The 14,960-nt window shown below is 45.3% G+C and overlaps 1 protein-coding gene across 1 annotated transcript in view; it reads right to left on the bottom strand.

Moving 5' to 3' along the window:
* Positions 1-14,960, bottom strand: part of TUBGCP6 (tubulin gamma complex associated protein 6) — a 34,444-nt gene that overhangs the window by 9,660 nt on the left and 9,824 nt on the right. Inside the window, exons 9-23 of the mRNA XM_018576721.1 lie at positions 14,771-14,910; positions 12,994-13,143; positions 11,418-11,499; positions 11,227-11,315; positions 9,662-9,777; positions 8,781-8,919; positions 8,570-8,692; positions 6,756-6,986; positions 6,385-6,672; positions 5,979-6,258; positions 4,203-5,778; positions 3,966-4,161; positions 3,534-3,719; positions 1,557-2,751; positions 636-676 (exon numbers count right to left, since the gene is read on the bottom strand). Of these exons, the coding sequence (XP_018432223.1) occupies positions 636-676; positions 1,557-2,751; positions 3,534-3,719; positions 3,966-4,161; positions 4,203-5,778; positions 5,979-6,258; positions 6,385-6,672; positions 6,756-6,986; positions 8,570-8,692; positions 8,781-8,919; positions 9,662-9,777; positions 11,227-11,315; positions 11,418-11,499; positions 12,994-13,143; positions 14,771-14,910 (4,832 nt within the window). The remainder of the gene's footprint in view (positions 1-635; positions 677-1,556; positions 2,752-3,533; positions 3,720-3,965; positions 4,162-4,202; positions 5,779-5,978; positions 6,259-6,384; positions 6,673-6,755; positions 6,987-8,569; positions 8,693-8,780; positions 8,920-9,661; positions 9,778-11,226; positions 11,316-11,417; positions 11,500-12,993; positions 13,144-14,770; positions 14,911-14,960) is intronic.

Genomic DNA, 14,960 nt, shown 5'->3' with positions numbered 1-14,960 from the left:
AAGACTTCCTAAAACATATAAATCTGCATTCATATTGTTTTCACTGGTCAGGAATATACTGTATCTTATGGCAGAACTCCACAAAGGAAATGTACACTATGCCTACAGTACAGGGGCAGGCAACCTCAGCACTCCAGCTGTTTTGGAATCCTTGAGGCATTGCAAGAATCAGAGAGCCACAGGCATAACTCCCAGGGGCAACGGCATAATAGGAGTTGTAGTTTCATCATAGTTGGAGTGCCAAGGCTGTATTCGTAACAGCACTAAAACGATAAAAAATCCTTTTACAGCATTTGAGGCCAACCTTCTTTGATCAAATAAAGTAGATGGGGGGATGGCTATGTATCTGCTGGATCTGTAGGTTACTTGATGTCTGATATGTTGTTCCAAACCAACAAAAAGTAGAATATAATCCATAACATAATTTAATGCTACAGGCCAAAACCTCTGGTTAATGTTTTCCCTTTCAAACGGTGTATCCAAAAATATATACACATAGGGAAATATCTAGGTACTTTACATATTTGCTGATTTTGGAGTTATTTCTGGAGATTTCTTTTATTCATCTGTACCTTTACATCATACTAAATACTATAATTTCAAATAGATTTTATTATACATAAAAAATCATGTACCTCTATATTTGTAGGCAAACCTGGTGATGCTGGTCTGCTGTCTTCAGTCATATTTTCATCTGTGGAAACAGGAAAAAAAAATGACACCCCCACCCAAAAAAAAAAGGATGAATATAATCAAATGACACATTTTACACTAAGTGATTATCACTATCCATTAAAAACCACCAATAGAGGTGGCCAAAGAAGCATATACATGTATTTTAATACATCTTACCAATTGTAAAAGATGTGTAAATATGATCCAGTATGATATGGATACCCAAACAGCACCAATCAACAACATCAATGATGACAATTAACAGCTTACTGAAAAGAGAATCCCAACCTTGTGCCTAAATATACTACTCACTCTTGAAAGCAGGACCACATCCACATTCAGCAACACGTCTAATCAGATTCATTTGTCAGTCCTCATAAAAAGGAGTGTTTTATTAGTTTGGGCAGAATGTTATGTCAGACCTTCCCAGAAGGCATCACTGCACTATAAATCTATTGGATTTACTCCTGTCTCGGGGCAAAGTAAATGAAGTCAAAGCGTGATCTTTTGTGAGTTTTGGAATAGACCAAGTGTAGTGCTTCTGGACAAAGTAACAAAAGTAATAGTAATATGTTGGTGCTAACTGGGGTGAAAATCATAACAAGATTTGAAAAGTCCCTTGGCTGATTTTGAATTAGGCAGAGTAAAAATAATTAGTCTTTTTGAAATGAAAAGGCTAAAAATTGGCATGATACGGTAATCATTGTTTCACATTTCTGGCCAACTTAGAAACTAAACTTGACTATGCCAATTCAATCAAAAGTATTAATCTTAAGAGCAAGAAGGAGAGGTTTAGCTACCAAACCCCAGCCCAGGTTTGTGCACAAAGAGATTAATGGTAGTTTATATTCCAATATACATTCCACAAGTACAGTACACACCTGCTTTTAGGCCTCCTTCACTTTCATCCCCTTTCAAACTGGAGGGTGATAATACAGTTACAGGGTCTGATGAACATGTTTGTTCTGAAGGGATGTCTTCTGTTTCTGGAGTTTCAGAAGGCCTTTCAAAGTCTTTTCTTTCACCATAAATTACGTTCTGGACCGTGGAGTCAGAAGAATGGGCACAATTTGTTTTAGGTTTAGGTGTCACAGTATCATCTGAGGGAGACCATTCTCCAATTTTAATGCTGGATTGTGAGGCATGACCAAAAGAACTCCAGCATGGTTTTAAAGACTCTGAGATCAGCCCGCCAATCTTTATGTGGGACTGTGAAGCATGTCCATGTATGTTCCACCTAGGTCGTGAGGAAACAACTTCAGAAACATTTTCTCCAATTTTGATATTGGCATCAGACGCATGTCCATGCACATTCCAACGTGGTCTTGAAGGTTCCACATCTGATACATTCTCCCCAACCTTGATATTTGCCTCTGAGGAATGCCCATGAATATTCTGTCTGGGCCTAGAAGACTCTACATTAGAAGCATATTCTCCTATGTTTATGTGCCCTTCAGACACATGGCCATAGATGTTCCAGTGAGGTCTTGAAGGCTGGACATCAGACATGAAGTCCCCAATATTAATGTGAGAATCAGAAGAATGGCCATGTTGATTAGGCTGTGGAAGGGACAAAGCTGCATCAGGAACATATTCTCCAACTTTAATATTGGCATCTGATGCATGACCATGAATGTTCCAGCGTGGCCTACTAGGCTGTTCATCGGATACATATTCTCCAATTTGTATGTGTCCTTGAGGAACCTGTGCAATTGGGACTGGTTTCAACACTGTGTTAAAGTCATAGTCACTTTCAAGTGTAACAATTTGTGTATCTTTAGCCTTTGCAAGATCTGAGCCTATGTCTTTTAAAGCATCATGCACTTGTGAGAGCTCACTAGTCTGTTCAGTATCTTGTTTCTCAGAGGCTGTCACGGGGAGGAAATCTGCAAACTCCACATCCAAAGTACACAGGCTTGGAAGACAAGAATCCGTGTCTTCTTTCTCAGCTATACTTAAAGTAGACTGTTTATTTTCTTCAGATGGTGAGAGATCTGTTGCAAGAATGAGGTTGTCATCTCTTGTTCCTTCCTCATTGGTATTGACGTTTGAAGACGTTGCTTCAGTAAGTAAAATCTAAGAAGAAATTGGATTTATTATTATTCAGGATTTAAATAGTGCCAACAGTTTGCGCAGCACTTTACAATACAAGGAAGACATTACAATTACAATACAATTCAAGACAAGATGGTAAGGAGGGCCCTGCCCGTGAGGGCTTACAATCTAAAAGGAGGGGCAAGTGATACATGAGGAGATAGTTGTGAGGGGATGAATTATTTGAGAATGTGATAGTTCAGTGGTTAGGTTGAGGTGGGATAGGCTTCCCCGAAGAGATGATTTAGAAAGTTTGCTGAATTATTATGTTCTATGCAAAGTTTGATTCCAAATTTTTGTGGCGTGTTATTTTCTTGCATTTTATAATATGATAGAAAAATAGGATTTTGGTACTCACCGTAAAATCCTTTTCTCTCCGTTCATTGAATGACACAGGGAACAGATCGGAGATCCTGTACTGTAGGGTAATATCACCACCTGCAGGAGAAGGACGCTCCAACAGCCCTTGTAGAATGGGCCGTAACAGAAAAAGGAGGCTCACGCCCCTTAATAGCATTTGCCTGAGAGACCGTGTCGCGAAACCATCGAGAGATGGTAGCCGACGAGGCAGCCCGGCCCTTCCGGGGGCCATCTGCAACGACAAACAGGGAATCCGATTCCCGAAACGCAGCCGTAGCACTCCGATAAACACGGATGGCGCGGACCACATCCAGACAGTGCAGCGCCTTCTCCTTCCTGTGGACAGGCTGCGGACACAAGGAAGGTAGGACAATGTCCTCATTGAGATGGAAAGCCGAAACTACCTTCGGCAGGAAGGACGGTCGAGGCCGTAGAACCACCTTGTCCCGATGCAGGACCAGCAACGGGGACGAGCAAGAGAGGGCCGCCAATTCCGAGACCCTGCGGATCGAGGTGACTGCCACCAGAAAGGCAACTTTTTGAGATAGAGTCAGAATTGGAGTGTCACGCAGAGGCTCAAAGGGAGATTCCTGCAACACTGAGAGCACCAGATTCAAATCCCACGGCGGCAACGGGGAGCGAACAGGGGGAACGATACGTGTAACCTCCTGCACAAAAGTGCGAACGAAAGCGTTGGAAGCTATCGGCCGTTGAAAAAGGACCGCCAAGGCCGAAATCTGGCCCTTGATCGTACTCAAGGCCAAACCCTGATCCACACCCCGCTGTAAAAAGGCGAGGATCCTGGCAACTGAAAACAAACGAGGCGGAAATCCTACCGACTCACACCAGGCAAAATAAGCCTTCCAAGTTCGATAGTAAATCCGTCGGGACACAGGCTTGCGAGCCCGCAACATCGTAGAGATAACCGCATCCGAGAGACCACGATCCCTCAACACCTGGCTCTCAACAGCCACGCCGTCAAAGCCAACGACGGTAAAGACGGATGGAACACCGGACCCTGAGATAGAAGATCTGGACGGAGTGGCAGGCGCCAGGGGACGTCCGCCACTAACCGAACCACATCTGCGTACCACGCCCTCCTCGGCCAATCCGGAGCCACGAGGATGACCAGGACGTTTTCCACCGCGACCCTGCGAAAAAGACGCGCCAACAGATACAGTGGAGGGAACGCGTAAATCAGACCGTAGCAATCCCACGGCGCCACCAGGGCGTCCACCGCATCCGCCCAAGGATCCCGGGTCCTGGCCACGAACCGAGCCACCCGCCGATTGAGGCGAGACGCCAGGAGATCCACGTCCGGGAACCCCCAGCGAAGGCAGAGCTGGTGAAACACCTCCGGATGTAGCATCCATTCTCCCGGGTCCACTGACTGGCGACTGAGATAATCGGCCTGCCAATTGTCCACGCCCGGAATGTACACGGCGGAGAGAGCCGGAACATGCACCTCCGCCCAAGCTAGGATTCTTTCCACTTCCCGAGCCGCGGCCACACTTCGTGTGCCGCCCTGATGGTTGACGTAAGCCACGGCCGTGGCGTTGTCTGACTGAACCCGGACCGGCCGTCCCTGAAGACGGTCCGTCCAGTGAAGAAGGGAGAGACGGATCGCCCGAAGTTCCAGCACGTTGATCGAAAGCCGAGATTCCTCCGACGACCAACGGCCCTGAGCCGTCCAGATGTCCAGGACGCCCCCCCAGCCCAACAGGCTGGCATCCGTGGTGACCACCGTCCAGTGAATGGGAAGGAAGGACTTGCCCAACACCAGGGACGGAGACCGAAGCCACCAGACCAGGGAGGCCCTCGCCTCCCGAGGCAACTGAACCGTACAGTCCAGCGACAAGGGGGACTTGTCCCACAGCGACAAGATGGACCTCTGCAGAACCCGCGTGTGATGCTGAGCGTAAGGCACCGCTTCGAAGGAAGCCACCATGAGGCCCAGGACCTGCATGCAAGACCGGATCGTTGACCATCGACGTGTCCGCAGTAGCGTCGCATAAGAGCGAAGCTTCAGAAGCTTCGCGGGGGGTAGAAAAACCCGCGCCGAGGTGGAGTCTAGAATCAGCCCCAGATACTCCAACCGAGTGGTCGGTACCAGGCAAGACTTCTGGAAGTTCAGGAGCCAGCCGAACTCCCCCAATGACCGAACGGCGATCGCCAGATCTGCCACCAGAGAGGAATGCGACTCCGCCTTTAGCAGGAGGTCGTCCAGGTACCCCACCACCGAGATCCCCCGACCACGCAACAGGGCCAAGATCGGGGCCAGCACCTTGGTGAACACCCGAGGTGCCGACGCCAGACCGAAGGGCAGAGCGACAAACTGGTAATGGTTGTCCCCTACCGCAAAGGGAAGGTAGCCTTGGTGGGAGGTACAAACAGGAACGTGAAGGTAGGCATCTTTGATGTCTAGGGAGGCCATGAAATCCCCCTGGTGAAGACACGCCACCACAGAGCGGATCGAACGCGCACAAAGACGTTCAACCGCTTGAGGTCCAGGATGGGACGAATGCCATCCTTTTTCGGCACCGTAAAGAGGTTTGAGTAAAACACTCTGAACCTCTCCGAGGAGGGAACCGGAACCACCACCCCTTGGGACAAAAGACCCGCCACCGCGCCATGAAGGCCTGCCAAGCGCTGTGGGGAAGACGGATGTTGGAAGGAAAAAACCTCTCCTCGGGACGTGACAGAAACTCTATTTTGTAGCCCGAGGACACCAATTCCCGCACCCAGGTGTCGGAGACGCGGGACAGCCAGCGGCTCGCAAAGAGCCGAAGACGTCCCCCCACCCTGGAATGCCGGGATGGGGGCAGGCCTTCATGCCGAAGGGGGCTTACCCTGAGGCTTGGCGTTCCTGGGCTGCCAGGGGCGTTTGGCGGCCTGGGAAGGCAGCGGTCTGTTGAACTTCCCGCCCTTCTCAGAGGGCGGAGGCGGACGAAAAAGCCGCTTGTGAGCGGAAAAGGAAGGACCCGGCTTCCGCCGCTGTTCCCTAGGCTTTTTAGATTGAGGTAGGAAGGTACTCTTACCGCCCGTCAAATCCTTAATTATCTCATCCAAGGTAGCCCCGAACAGACGCTCCCCCGTAAAGGGGAGCTCCGTCAGAGCCTTCTTGGAAGCCTGGTCAGCCGACCAGCATTTAAGCCAGAGGAGGCGCCGAAGAGTAACCGCCGACACAGACAGCTTGGAAACCAACGGTGCCGCATCCAAGGCCGAATTACACAGGTATTGCAGACCCTGCACCACCTGTTCCGTAAGGTCGACATAAGCAGGAGACACGTTTTCTTCTGCAAGACCCTGACGCAGCATCTTCATCCACTCAGTCAAGGTCTGGGAGACCAGGGCCGAAGCCAACACGGGGCGCAACAGAGCCCCGGAAACCGAGTACATAGTACGCGCCACCGCCTCCGCCTTCCTATCCGAGGGATCCCGAAAGGAAGGCGAATCCTCCACCGGGATGACCGTAGCCTTGTTCAGGCGGGAAACCGGCGGATCCACCGCGGGGGGAGTAGACCACTTGGACAGGAAGGACTCCTCAAAAGGATAACGAACCGAGAAGCGTTTGGGGATGGAAAACAACTTGCTCGGGCATCAAAAAAAGGAACGTAAGGGAAAACCTTAGTGGAACGCCTACTCCTGTGCGTCCCAAAAGGAACCGGCGGGAGCGCAGAAGAGCTCGGAGTCTCCTCAATTTTAAGCGTTTCCCGCACAGCGCGAACCAAGGCCGTGACCAATTCGCGTTCCTGTACCATAAGGGCAGTCCCAGACTCTTCGTCACTAGCAGACTCCGCCTGGGAGGAATCCCCCAGGTCGGGCTGCGCGGCCGCAGCTGAAATTTCCTCCTCTTCCTCAGAATCCCCAGAAAGGACCGGGGAGGGGGGCGGCAAAGCGCGCTTCCGTGGAGGGCGCTGCGTCGGTGCGCACTCCATACGGGACACAAAACCGTCCATAGTGGTGGAAAAAGCCTCCAAAGGACAACATAGCGCCGGTGGACCCCCCACCCAAAGACCCCACAGGCACCAAGGGAGACTGGGAAAGGGGCGCAGAAGTACAGGCCGCGCAAAGGGGGGACGTGGGAGATGTCCCTGAAGAGAGGCCGAAGCCCTCACAGGGCACTGCGGCCAGACCGTCCCCACAGTCCATGTCCCCGGTAATATAGCTGCTAAACTAGGGCCACAAGCAAGGCAAGGGAGTCCCCATTGAAGGAGGTCAGGAAGCCCAAAGGGAGATCAGACCCCCACCGACCCCCACATCACCACCACGTGCCCACGCAGCGCTATACATACCGCCGGGGAACGTGGACCATCCGCAGCATCTATGTCAAGCAGCCGCGCAGGGAACATGGAAGATCCAGGTGATGCTGTAATTGGTCTTTCGTTTTGTGCCTAGCGTCCTTCTCCTGCAGGTGGCGATATTACCCTACAGTACAGGATCTCCGATCTGTTCCCTGTGTCCTTCAATGAACGGGAGAGAAATAGGGATTTAAACAACTAAAAGTTACGTAATCACATACTTTTAATGAACTAGTGGACATATTTGTAAATCACTTATCCAAAAATGCCAATTTAATATGCTTGAACAAAGGAATCTATAGTTAAAAGTAACTTAAAGCCCATCTCCGAGCAAACAGAAAAACGTATCCTTGCAGTGTGGCTAACCACGCACTGCAAGGGTAAAGTGCTGGTCAGGGGATTCTATTAAAGGTGTTTAACTGATTAATGCTTCTCCCATCTCAGTCCAGGCTGCTAGACCGGCTGCCGCAGCCTCTTCTCACATTTGTTCCAGGGGTTTAAGGACTGCTAATGTTATTGTGTCTTATGTAGGTCCACTGACCTGCATTAGACTTGATGACATGGGACATTCCAACATCTGGATTCCTGTTGCAGGCAGGCGGAGCCTATATCTCGATGGCTGTCCTGGAAGATGACAGCCTGGAGTGCTGCAGAAGCCAAGATCAGGTAAGTAAAACTGCTTTGAGTCCCCTAGAAAAAAATATCACTTAACCCTTGCAGTGCAGTAGTAGCCCCACTGCAAGGGTAAGTTTTTTTCTTTTTCTTTGCCCGGAGATGGATTTTAAAGTAAACCTATGATTAAAAAAAATGGCATAAGCAGAGTATGTATATGTAAAAAAAATAATAATAATACACGTGCATGTAAAACATACACATTTCTCTTGCCTTTACTAGATGAACTAACACATTGATAGAAACAAAGTTTAAAAGGAGAAATAAAAAATATAATATATAACTATGTTAAAATGAGAAGAGAATGGAGAATCATTTACGGATTTCCAGTTACAGATCAACTTCATCTAGTTATTTACCTCATAATGCTAGAACTAGTAACCTCAAGACTAAGTGAATCCTGCATTCGCTTCATAAACAGACCTGCACAATTTAAATTAAGCCTTTTGAGAAAACAAACTACAAACCTCACATAACTGGTTGGTTACTGGTACGGATGTCGGGGAAACATCACCACACTGTACCTCTGGAGGTGGTGAAGTATTTATTTTTTCAGTAGACTGGGCCACAGGATTATGCTCCAACAACGCCTTTAAAAGAAAATAAATGTACTATCACGAATCAAACTAAAAGTATTAAACATTCCAGCAGATGACAGTACAATAAATAATTATAAACCTGTAGGTGCTTTTCATCATCATAGAAGAACTTCCGGCGAGCAGTTTCCAGTTTATGACGCTGGAGCTTCCACAGCGCTCTCTGCTCTTTCCGAGTGGCTTCCTCAGAGAGTCTGCTATAATGATCTATAAGTTCCTGTCTATGGAGGGAAGGTCGGGAAAGCAACAATAAATCATCTTTGCGAGCTGGAAAATGAAATGGAAAACCCATCTCCTCCTACTTTTCTTTACATTCCTTCCAGTCATGTATAAGTTGTACAGTTTATATCAAGTGTGTACAAATCCCCCACTGGCAAAGGGACCACTTTGTGTTTGGCCCCACAATATTAAAAATAACTGGCAAGAACTTGATCCTGTTGAACGCATTACCTTTAAAAACCCTTAGGTATTTTTTATTAGGCTAACTAAGAAAATCTGATGGGCGAAAACATACAAATCTAGTGAGTTAGCCAACAAATACTATTACTGTAGCGCCCCCTTATCTACTTTTATTAAGGGTTACCAGACTGTATAACTGTAGGGCTATGAAACAAATAGGTTCCCTTAGTAATCTTAAGTTTCAAGTAAAAGACCTCAATGGGTTGTTCTGAAGCACATCCTAGGGTTGATAAATAAGGGATACAGTACATAAGAAATGCAATTTATATGACAGTAAATACACGTATGAATGTAAACCATATGTGTATTGTTCATGTAAAAAGGGGTTTAAAAAAAAAAAATCAACATTTTATGAGAATTATAAATGAGAATCCATACTATATATTGTATAGAAATATATAGAAATTTTATGAGAATCCATACTATATATTGTATAGAAATATATAGAAATTTTATGAGAATCCATACAATATATATAGAATTAAAGTGTTAAAAATCATTTACCTAGCTTTGGTCTCCAGTTCCTGCTCTAATGCTTTTAGCCTCTGCTCGCGATCACGCAACTCCCGGGCATAACTAAAATCATCATCAGCATCCTCTTGCTCGGCAGCCAGCCGTCGCTGTGTGCAAAAAAAAGAGTTAGGCTGTTTTGTTGCTGCAAATGAATGAAGAGGGCATCTGCTCATTTGACTGTCAAAGTCACTTTGACAGGTTTGAAGAAGCCCACTATGTCCAAAAGCAGGGTTGCTCTGATCAGAGAAACATGACTTTCTGGTAGCTTGCTTACCCCCTCTCTGACATTACTACTGGTCCAACATACTGATTAGTCAGTAGGAATGTATAGTGTAGGTGGGAGTGGGCAAGATCCGTCACTTTCTAGTAGCGTCAGAGCTTTTCCAGCTCAGAGCTTCCTGGCATTTGGGCACAGTGGGGGAACTAAAAGCTGCTGCTGACATGGCCAGACACCCTCTAGGTGTCACCAATTTATATTGCGGTGTCTTACTTTGTTAAAGTGACAGACTCACTTTAAATGCAAATATACAACACCATGTATGGCAGCCAACCATATATTCGACCGTGTATTTTTCATTCACATTCAAGAAATAAATGTGTTCCCATTAATCAGAATTTTCTCTAGCTCCAGTGACTTATTAACTTTTGGAAGTAGAGCCATTGAGTATCAACTTTCACTTAAGAACATGCATTTAGAAAAGGTATACAGCTTTCTCATATAAGAAACTGAATATTCTACTTTGTAAACATAATGAAACAGATATTTATACAAAACAGTACTGTTAAAAGTGGATAATTAACTTGATTGTAAGATAAACATGGGCAGGCAAGTTCTCTATAAACAGCTGCCAGCAAAAAAAACTCACCTATCAAAATTATCTGGATTTCTGCATACATTGCTCTTAAAAACATATGAACTGCATTCAAGTCATAATAAATAATTCAGTCTCATTTAGGAATAACACATGTTTTACACTGATATATACATATATCTTCACTGGCACTTAATTTCTGCCAGGCACTTCCTGTTGCTGAGAATGATCTGATGCAGATGCAGCTGTTGGGAGGTATTTGTCCCATTCCAGTAGATAAAACAGTATCCCTTCATCTGTTTGAGCTGCTCTATATTGATTCTTGCAGATCAAAGTCATGTTGGATGCTCCAACTTCTTTAACGTTTTAAATTAAATACAGATGTGCCCCCCCTTAACTTATATCATATTATATCATGACCTTGTACTCCTATTTGTAAGACACCCACTCCTAGGAAAAGCAGCACGTGTACACGAAACTGTGTGACTAAGCATGGATGGAGGCTTTCAAAATCCCTTTGTAACCCCTGACAGTTACAAGAGTTTAAACAATCTTTCTAATGAAGTCCTCTAAAAAGACTTGTTGCCAGGCACTTCTGAATCTACCCTGAATTGACTGCAATTCAGTGACCAGCATACCCGGACTCCAGATAGAAGTTCTTTAGGAAACCACTTTACAGTATCTTATATTTGACCATGGTTTTTTATGGACATATCATACAGTAATAAACCATATTGCAAATACCTCTTGATCTTTCTCATACTGTTCTTTCAGCTTCAAAAACAGGTCTCTCTTTTTTGTGTCTAGAGACATTTTTACAGCCATTTCCATATCTACAGCAACAAGCAATAGAACAAAAAAAAAAAAAAAAAGGCATGAAAAGCACCTTAGAAAAACTGGCTTTATTAACAATTGTGACATAGACATATTCTAACCTTTAAATCTTTCCATAAGTTTCTCTGTTGTTTCTCGGGCCTGAATGATGAGGTCCTGCTTTGCAATCTCTGCTTGCAGTTCCTGAAAAGAAAGCCAACACAGGTATATGAGAGTTCTGCATCCAAGTATAATGCTATATTTTACATAAAGCGGATTACTGGTCCTGCCTGCATGACATGCACAATACACCTATTGGCTGTCCAGTGGCTGGGTCTTCTAGAAACTAGAGGAATCTCAGCGGTGATGTCAGTGCGAGGGGACCATCTAGAGCAGGCATATCTGCAGCACTGGATTTCAAGGCCATCAGTGTAAGGCCCTTCAGGGCACTGAGCCATTAGTGAAGCAAGATTTGGAGGCACCTGAGGGACTGTTCCCCATATGTCTAGGAAGCAGCATGTTGCACCACAAGACTGCAGCAGCATAACTCAGGATACCAGGCTAGGTCTTGAATACGATTAAATCCCTCAATGTTAACCCCTTCTGCAGTGAAAGCAGACATTTTAAAAACAGCGAAAAAATTGGGAGAAATGTCCCCTGATGCAGCGCTAACACTGAGGTGAGGGTGTAGGAGTATGGGTTAGAGTACCTGGTGTGCGGCTCCTTAGAAATGCGGACCGGGGTGTCCGACGTTTGTTAATTAAGAAAAAACAAGAAGTACAGAAGTACAAAAGCTGGCTATGCGTTTCGAAGAGCAGGTCTTCTTTCTCAAGCCGAAGCTCTTCGGCTTGAGAAAGAAGACTTCCCCCCCCCCCCCCCCCCCCCAACCTCAGATCCCTACCACACTTAACTTCTGACCCAGGCTCCCACTGACACTGAACCCCTCTCAGCCCCAACCCTTTCACACCCCCATCTGCCCACACACTACTCTGCATCTCACCATAACGCACAGCCCAGTGCCTGAAGGTCACATTCCAGGCTAGTGCCATGAGATTTAGACCAGTGAGGTCCAGGTATGGCACTCCAAAGTAAAGCTAAAGGTGGCCATACACTGTACAACCATCGCAAGACCTTAGTCTTGCGATGGTTGTAAAGTGATTTAAAAAAACTGTAAGTACAATCTGCCTATCTTGGACAGGCAGATCGTACTCTCGATCATCGCAGGCCTGCCCCATTGAGGGGCGGGCTTCCAATGACCGCAATGCTGAACGGGCAGTGTGCGCATGCGCACACCGGCCCGTTCGGCATTTGTCTCCCGAGCACCGTTCAAACCAGCCGAAAATCGTACGATTCTCGGCTGGTTTTCTAGCGTGCTCCTTAGACAAAAGACGTGCAACCGTACAGTAGAAACGGTCGCACGTCTTCGTTCACACTGCTCGATTCTCGTACGATCGCGGGATTTCCCGCGATCGTACGCTGTTGTGACAACAGTGATGTAGCAGGAATCTTGACTGCAGAAAGAAAAAAAAAACCTAACGAAATAAAGCTTTTTCACCGCAGCGCAAAGACATCTATCCTACTTGGACACTAGCACAAAAACCTGAGGCATGCTAAGAGCAAGAGAGGTTATTACTGGGCCAAATTTACAAATTTTGCATGCTTACTGCAAATGTGCAAATTTAGAGAATTTGTTGTTACCTTTTCCTCTTTGCTGATGCTGCAGTTTCGAGCAATTCTCTCCATTCGGGCCACATAGATTGCACAGTCTTTTTTCATTTCCTTTAATTCCTCCAAGGAAAAGGTAACAGATATTCGAGGTACGGGGATGTCAGACCAGCAAATATAATGCTGCAACACAAAAATACTTCACATTTTACCCTATATACAGAAGTCATACAGTCACAAGATCTTTATGTACACATGTGGAGTTTTCCTTCTTTTACTGGCAGTCTTAAGACAACATGGCCAATTCACAAATCTCAGTGGAATGACAGCACAATTTATGTGTTCTTGGGTTACCGCTTTTTTTTTTTTGCTCAATAAAACATTACATTCAAAAAAGCTTGAATTGGTATTGCTAAGGAGTAAACTGGGTGTACACGTGTGCAACAGGCTGATGTTATTTTAACAGCATGACATTATTTTATCATTTACTATGATAAAACAATGTTGTGCTTGTTATTTTAACACTTTTGTACAGTGCATTCTGGCACATGTAAGCTGTTGCACAGGAAGGTCTTTACCGTGTCCAGGCCTGACTATGTTTTTGGCATCCTGGTGTATTTAAGAGCTAGATGGGATGGGGCCTTCAGTAAACCATCTTGAACACGTGGCCTGCGAGATTCCTACAATTTCACCACTCACTATATGGCTGTGCGGTGTTACTTGATCCAGATCACAATTTCAACATATAAGGAATCGTAATCTGTTGTATTAGGCTTTTCTTTTCTTTTCATAACTACTACTCCACAAACATTTGTCGTTGTGTAAGAACAACAACTACATGCTGCTTTTTTTCATGTCGTGCAAAAGCATTAGGTTCATGAAAAATGGAGGAAAAGGGTAAATTTCCATCCACCTCATTTCCCCACAGGGGAACAAGCATCAGATAGCACCACAGGTCTGTCATACCCCCACCCTGAGAGAGGCGATGATTCTACACCTCCATACCAAGTGATAAAAGATCATTCCTCTTGGGAATTGCATTTCAAGCATATTTTATTTCTAAAAAGGCATTAAACTAACCTAACAGGTTGCTATACCGCCACCTACAAAGAATGTTGAATTTTTAAACATAAGAGTTAGTAAGTTTTGTGATTTTACACAACTACATAACGTGCAATATCAATGTGGTAAGGGCCTGAAAAAAGCTTTTGCGAACTGGTGCCATTATTATCAGTCATCATAAAACTTCCATTTTGCAAATAACCAGCCGCATTACTTTGTAAAACAATGTTGTGCCAGTTGGTCATCCAGATACACCTATAAACCTGTTGTTAGGTTTACATCTTAACTTATTAACTCACATTGTGCTTAGGAAGAGTTATGGTAATATACACGCAAAAACTGTTTGCCAATATAACAGCAAAAAGTTTTCCCAGCACACTCACCAGCCAGCATGCAAAAAAAAAAACTTGTCTCACCGCTAAGGTTAAAAACAGAGGTTTAGATACACATCTTCTGCAGAAAATGTGAAAGCCGCACAGCCGCGCCAAGGCACCTCTATAAAGTGCGTTCCTAACTCTAAACTTTTTTGCATGCTGGCGAGTGTGCTGAGAAAACTTTTTGCTGTTTTACTGTATAAGGCCTTCCATGTGCACCTTGCTGTAAAGCTGTTAACAAATTGATGAGTGCGTTTGCCAATATAAACTTCTATAAAGAGGAGCAGACACAAACATCACAGGCCTTGAATGACAAACCCACTTAATATTTCTACACAAAGTGTACATCAAATGACAAGACTTTTGGTACATACCCTGGGGCAGCATAATTTCAATAAGTTGATGGTTTTCCCACACATGTATATTTCATTAGCCAGGTGCTTCAAAAAGAGCGGCACGCAATCTTCTACTTCTTTGGAGATTAAAATATATCCATGGGTCCAGTAACGCTGATCTAACACAAGCAAAACAGATATGTTTAAATGATGAAGAAAGGGGGGGGGG

This window comes from Nanorana parkeri, unplaced genomic scaffold (genome assembly GCF_000935625.1).
Source record: "Nanorana parkeri isolate BGI_ZX_2015 unplaced genomic scaffold, ASM93562v1 scaffold75, whole genome shotgun sequence".
In the NCBI taxonomy this organism is placed as follows: domain Eukaryota; kingdom Metazoa; phylum Chordata; class Amphibia; order Anura; family Dicroglossidae; genus Nanorana; species Nanorana parkeri.
This window is presented reverse-complemented; position numbering and strand designations above follow the sequence as displayed.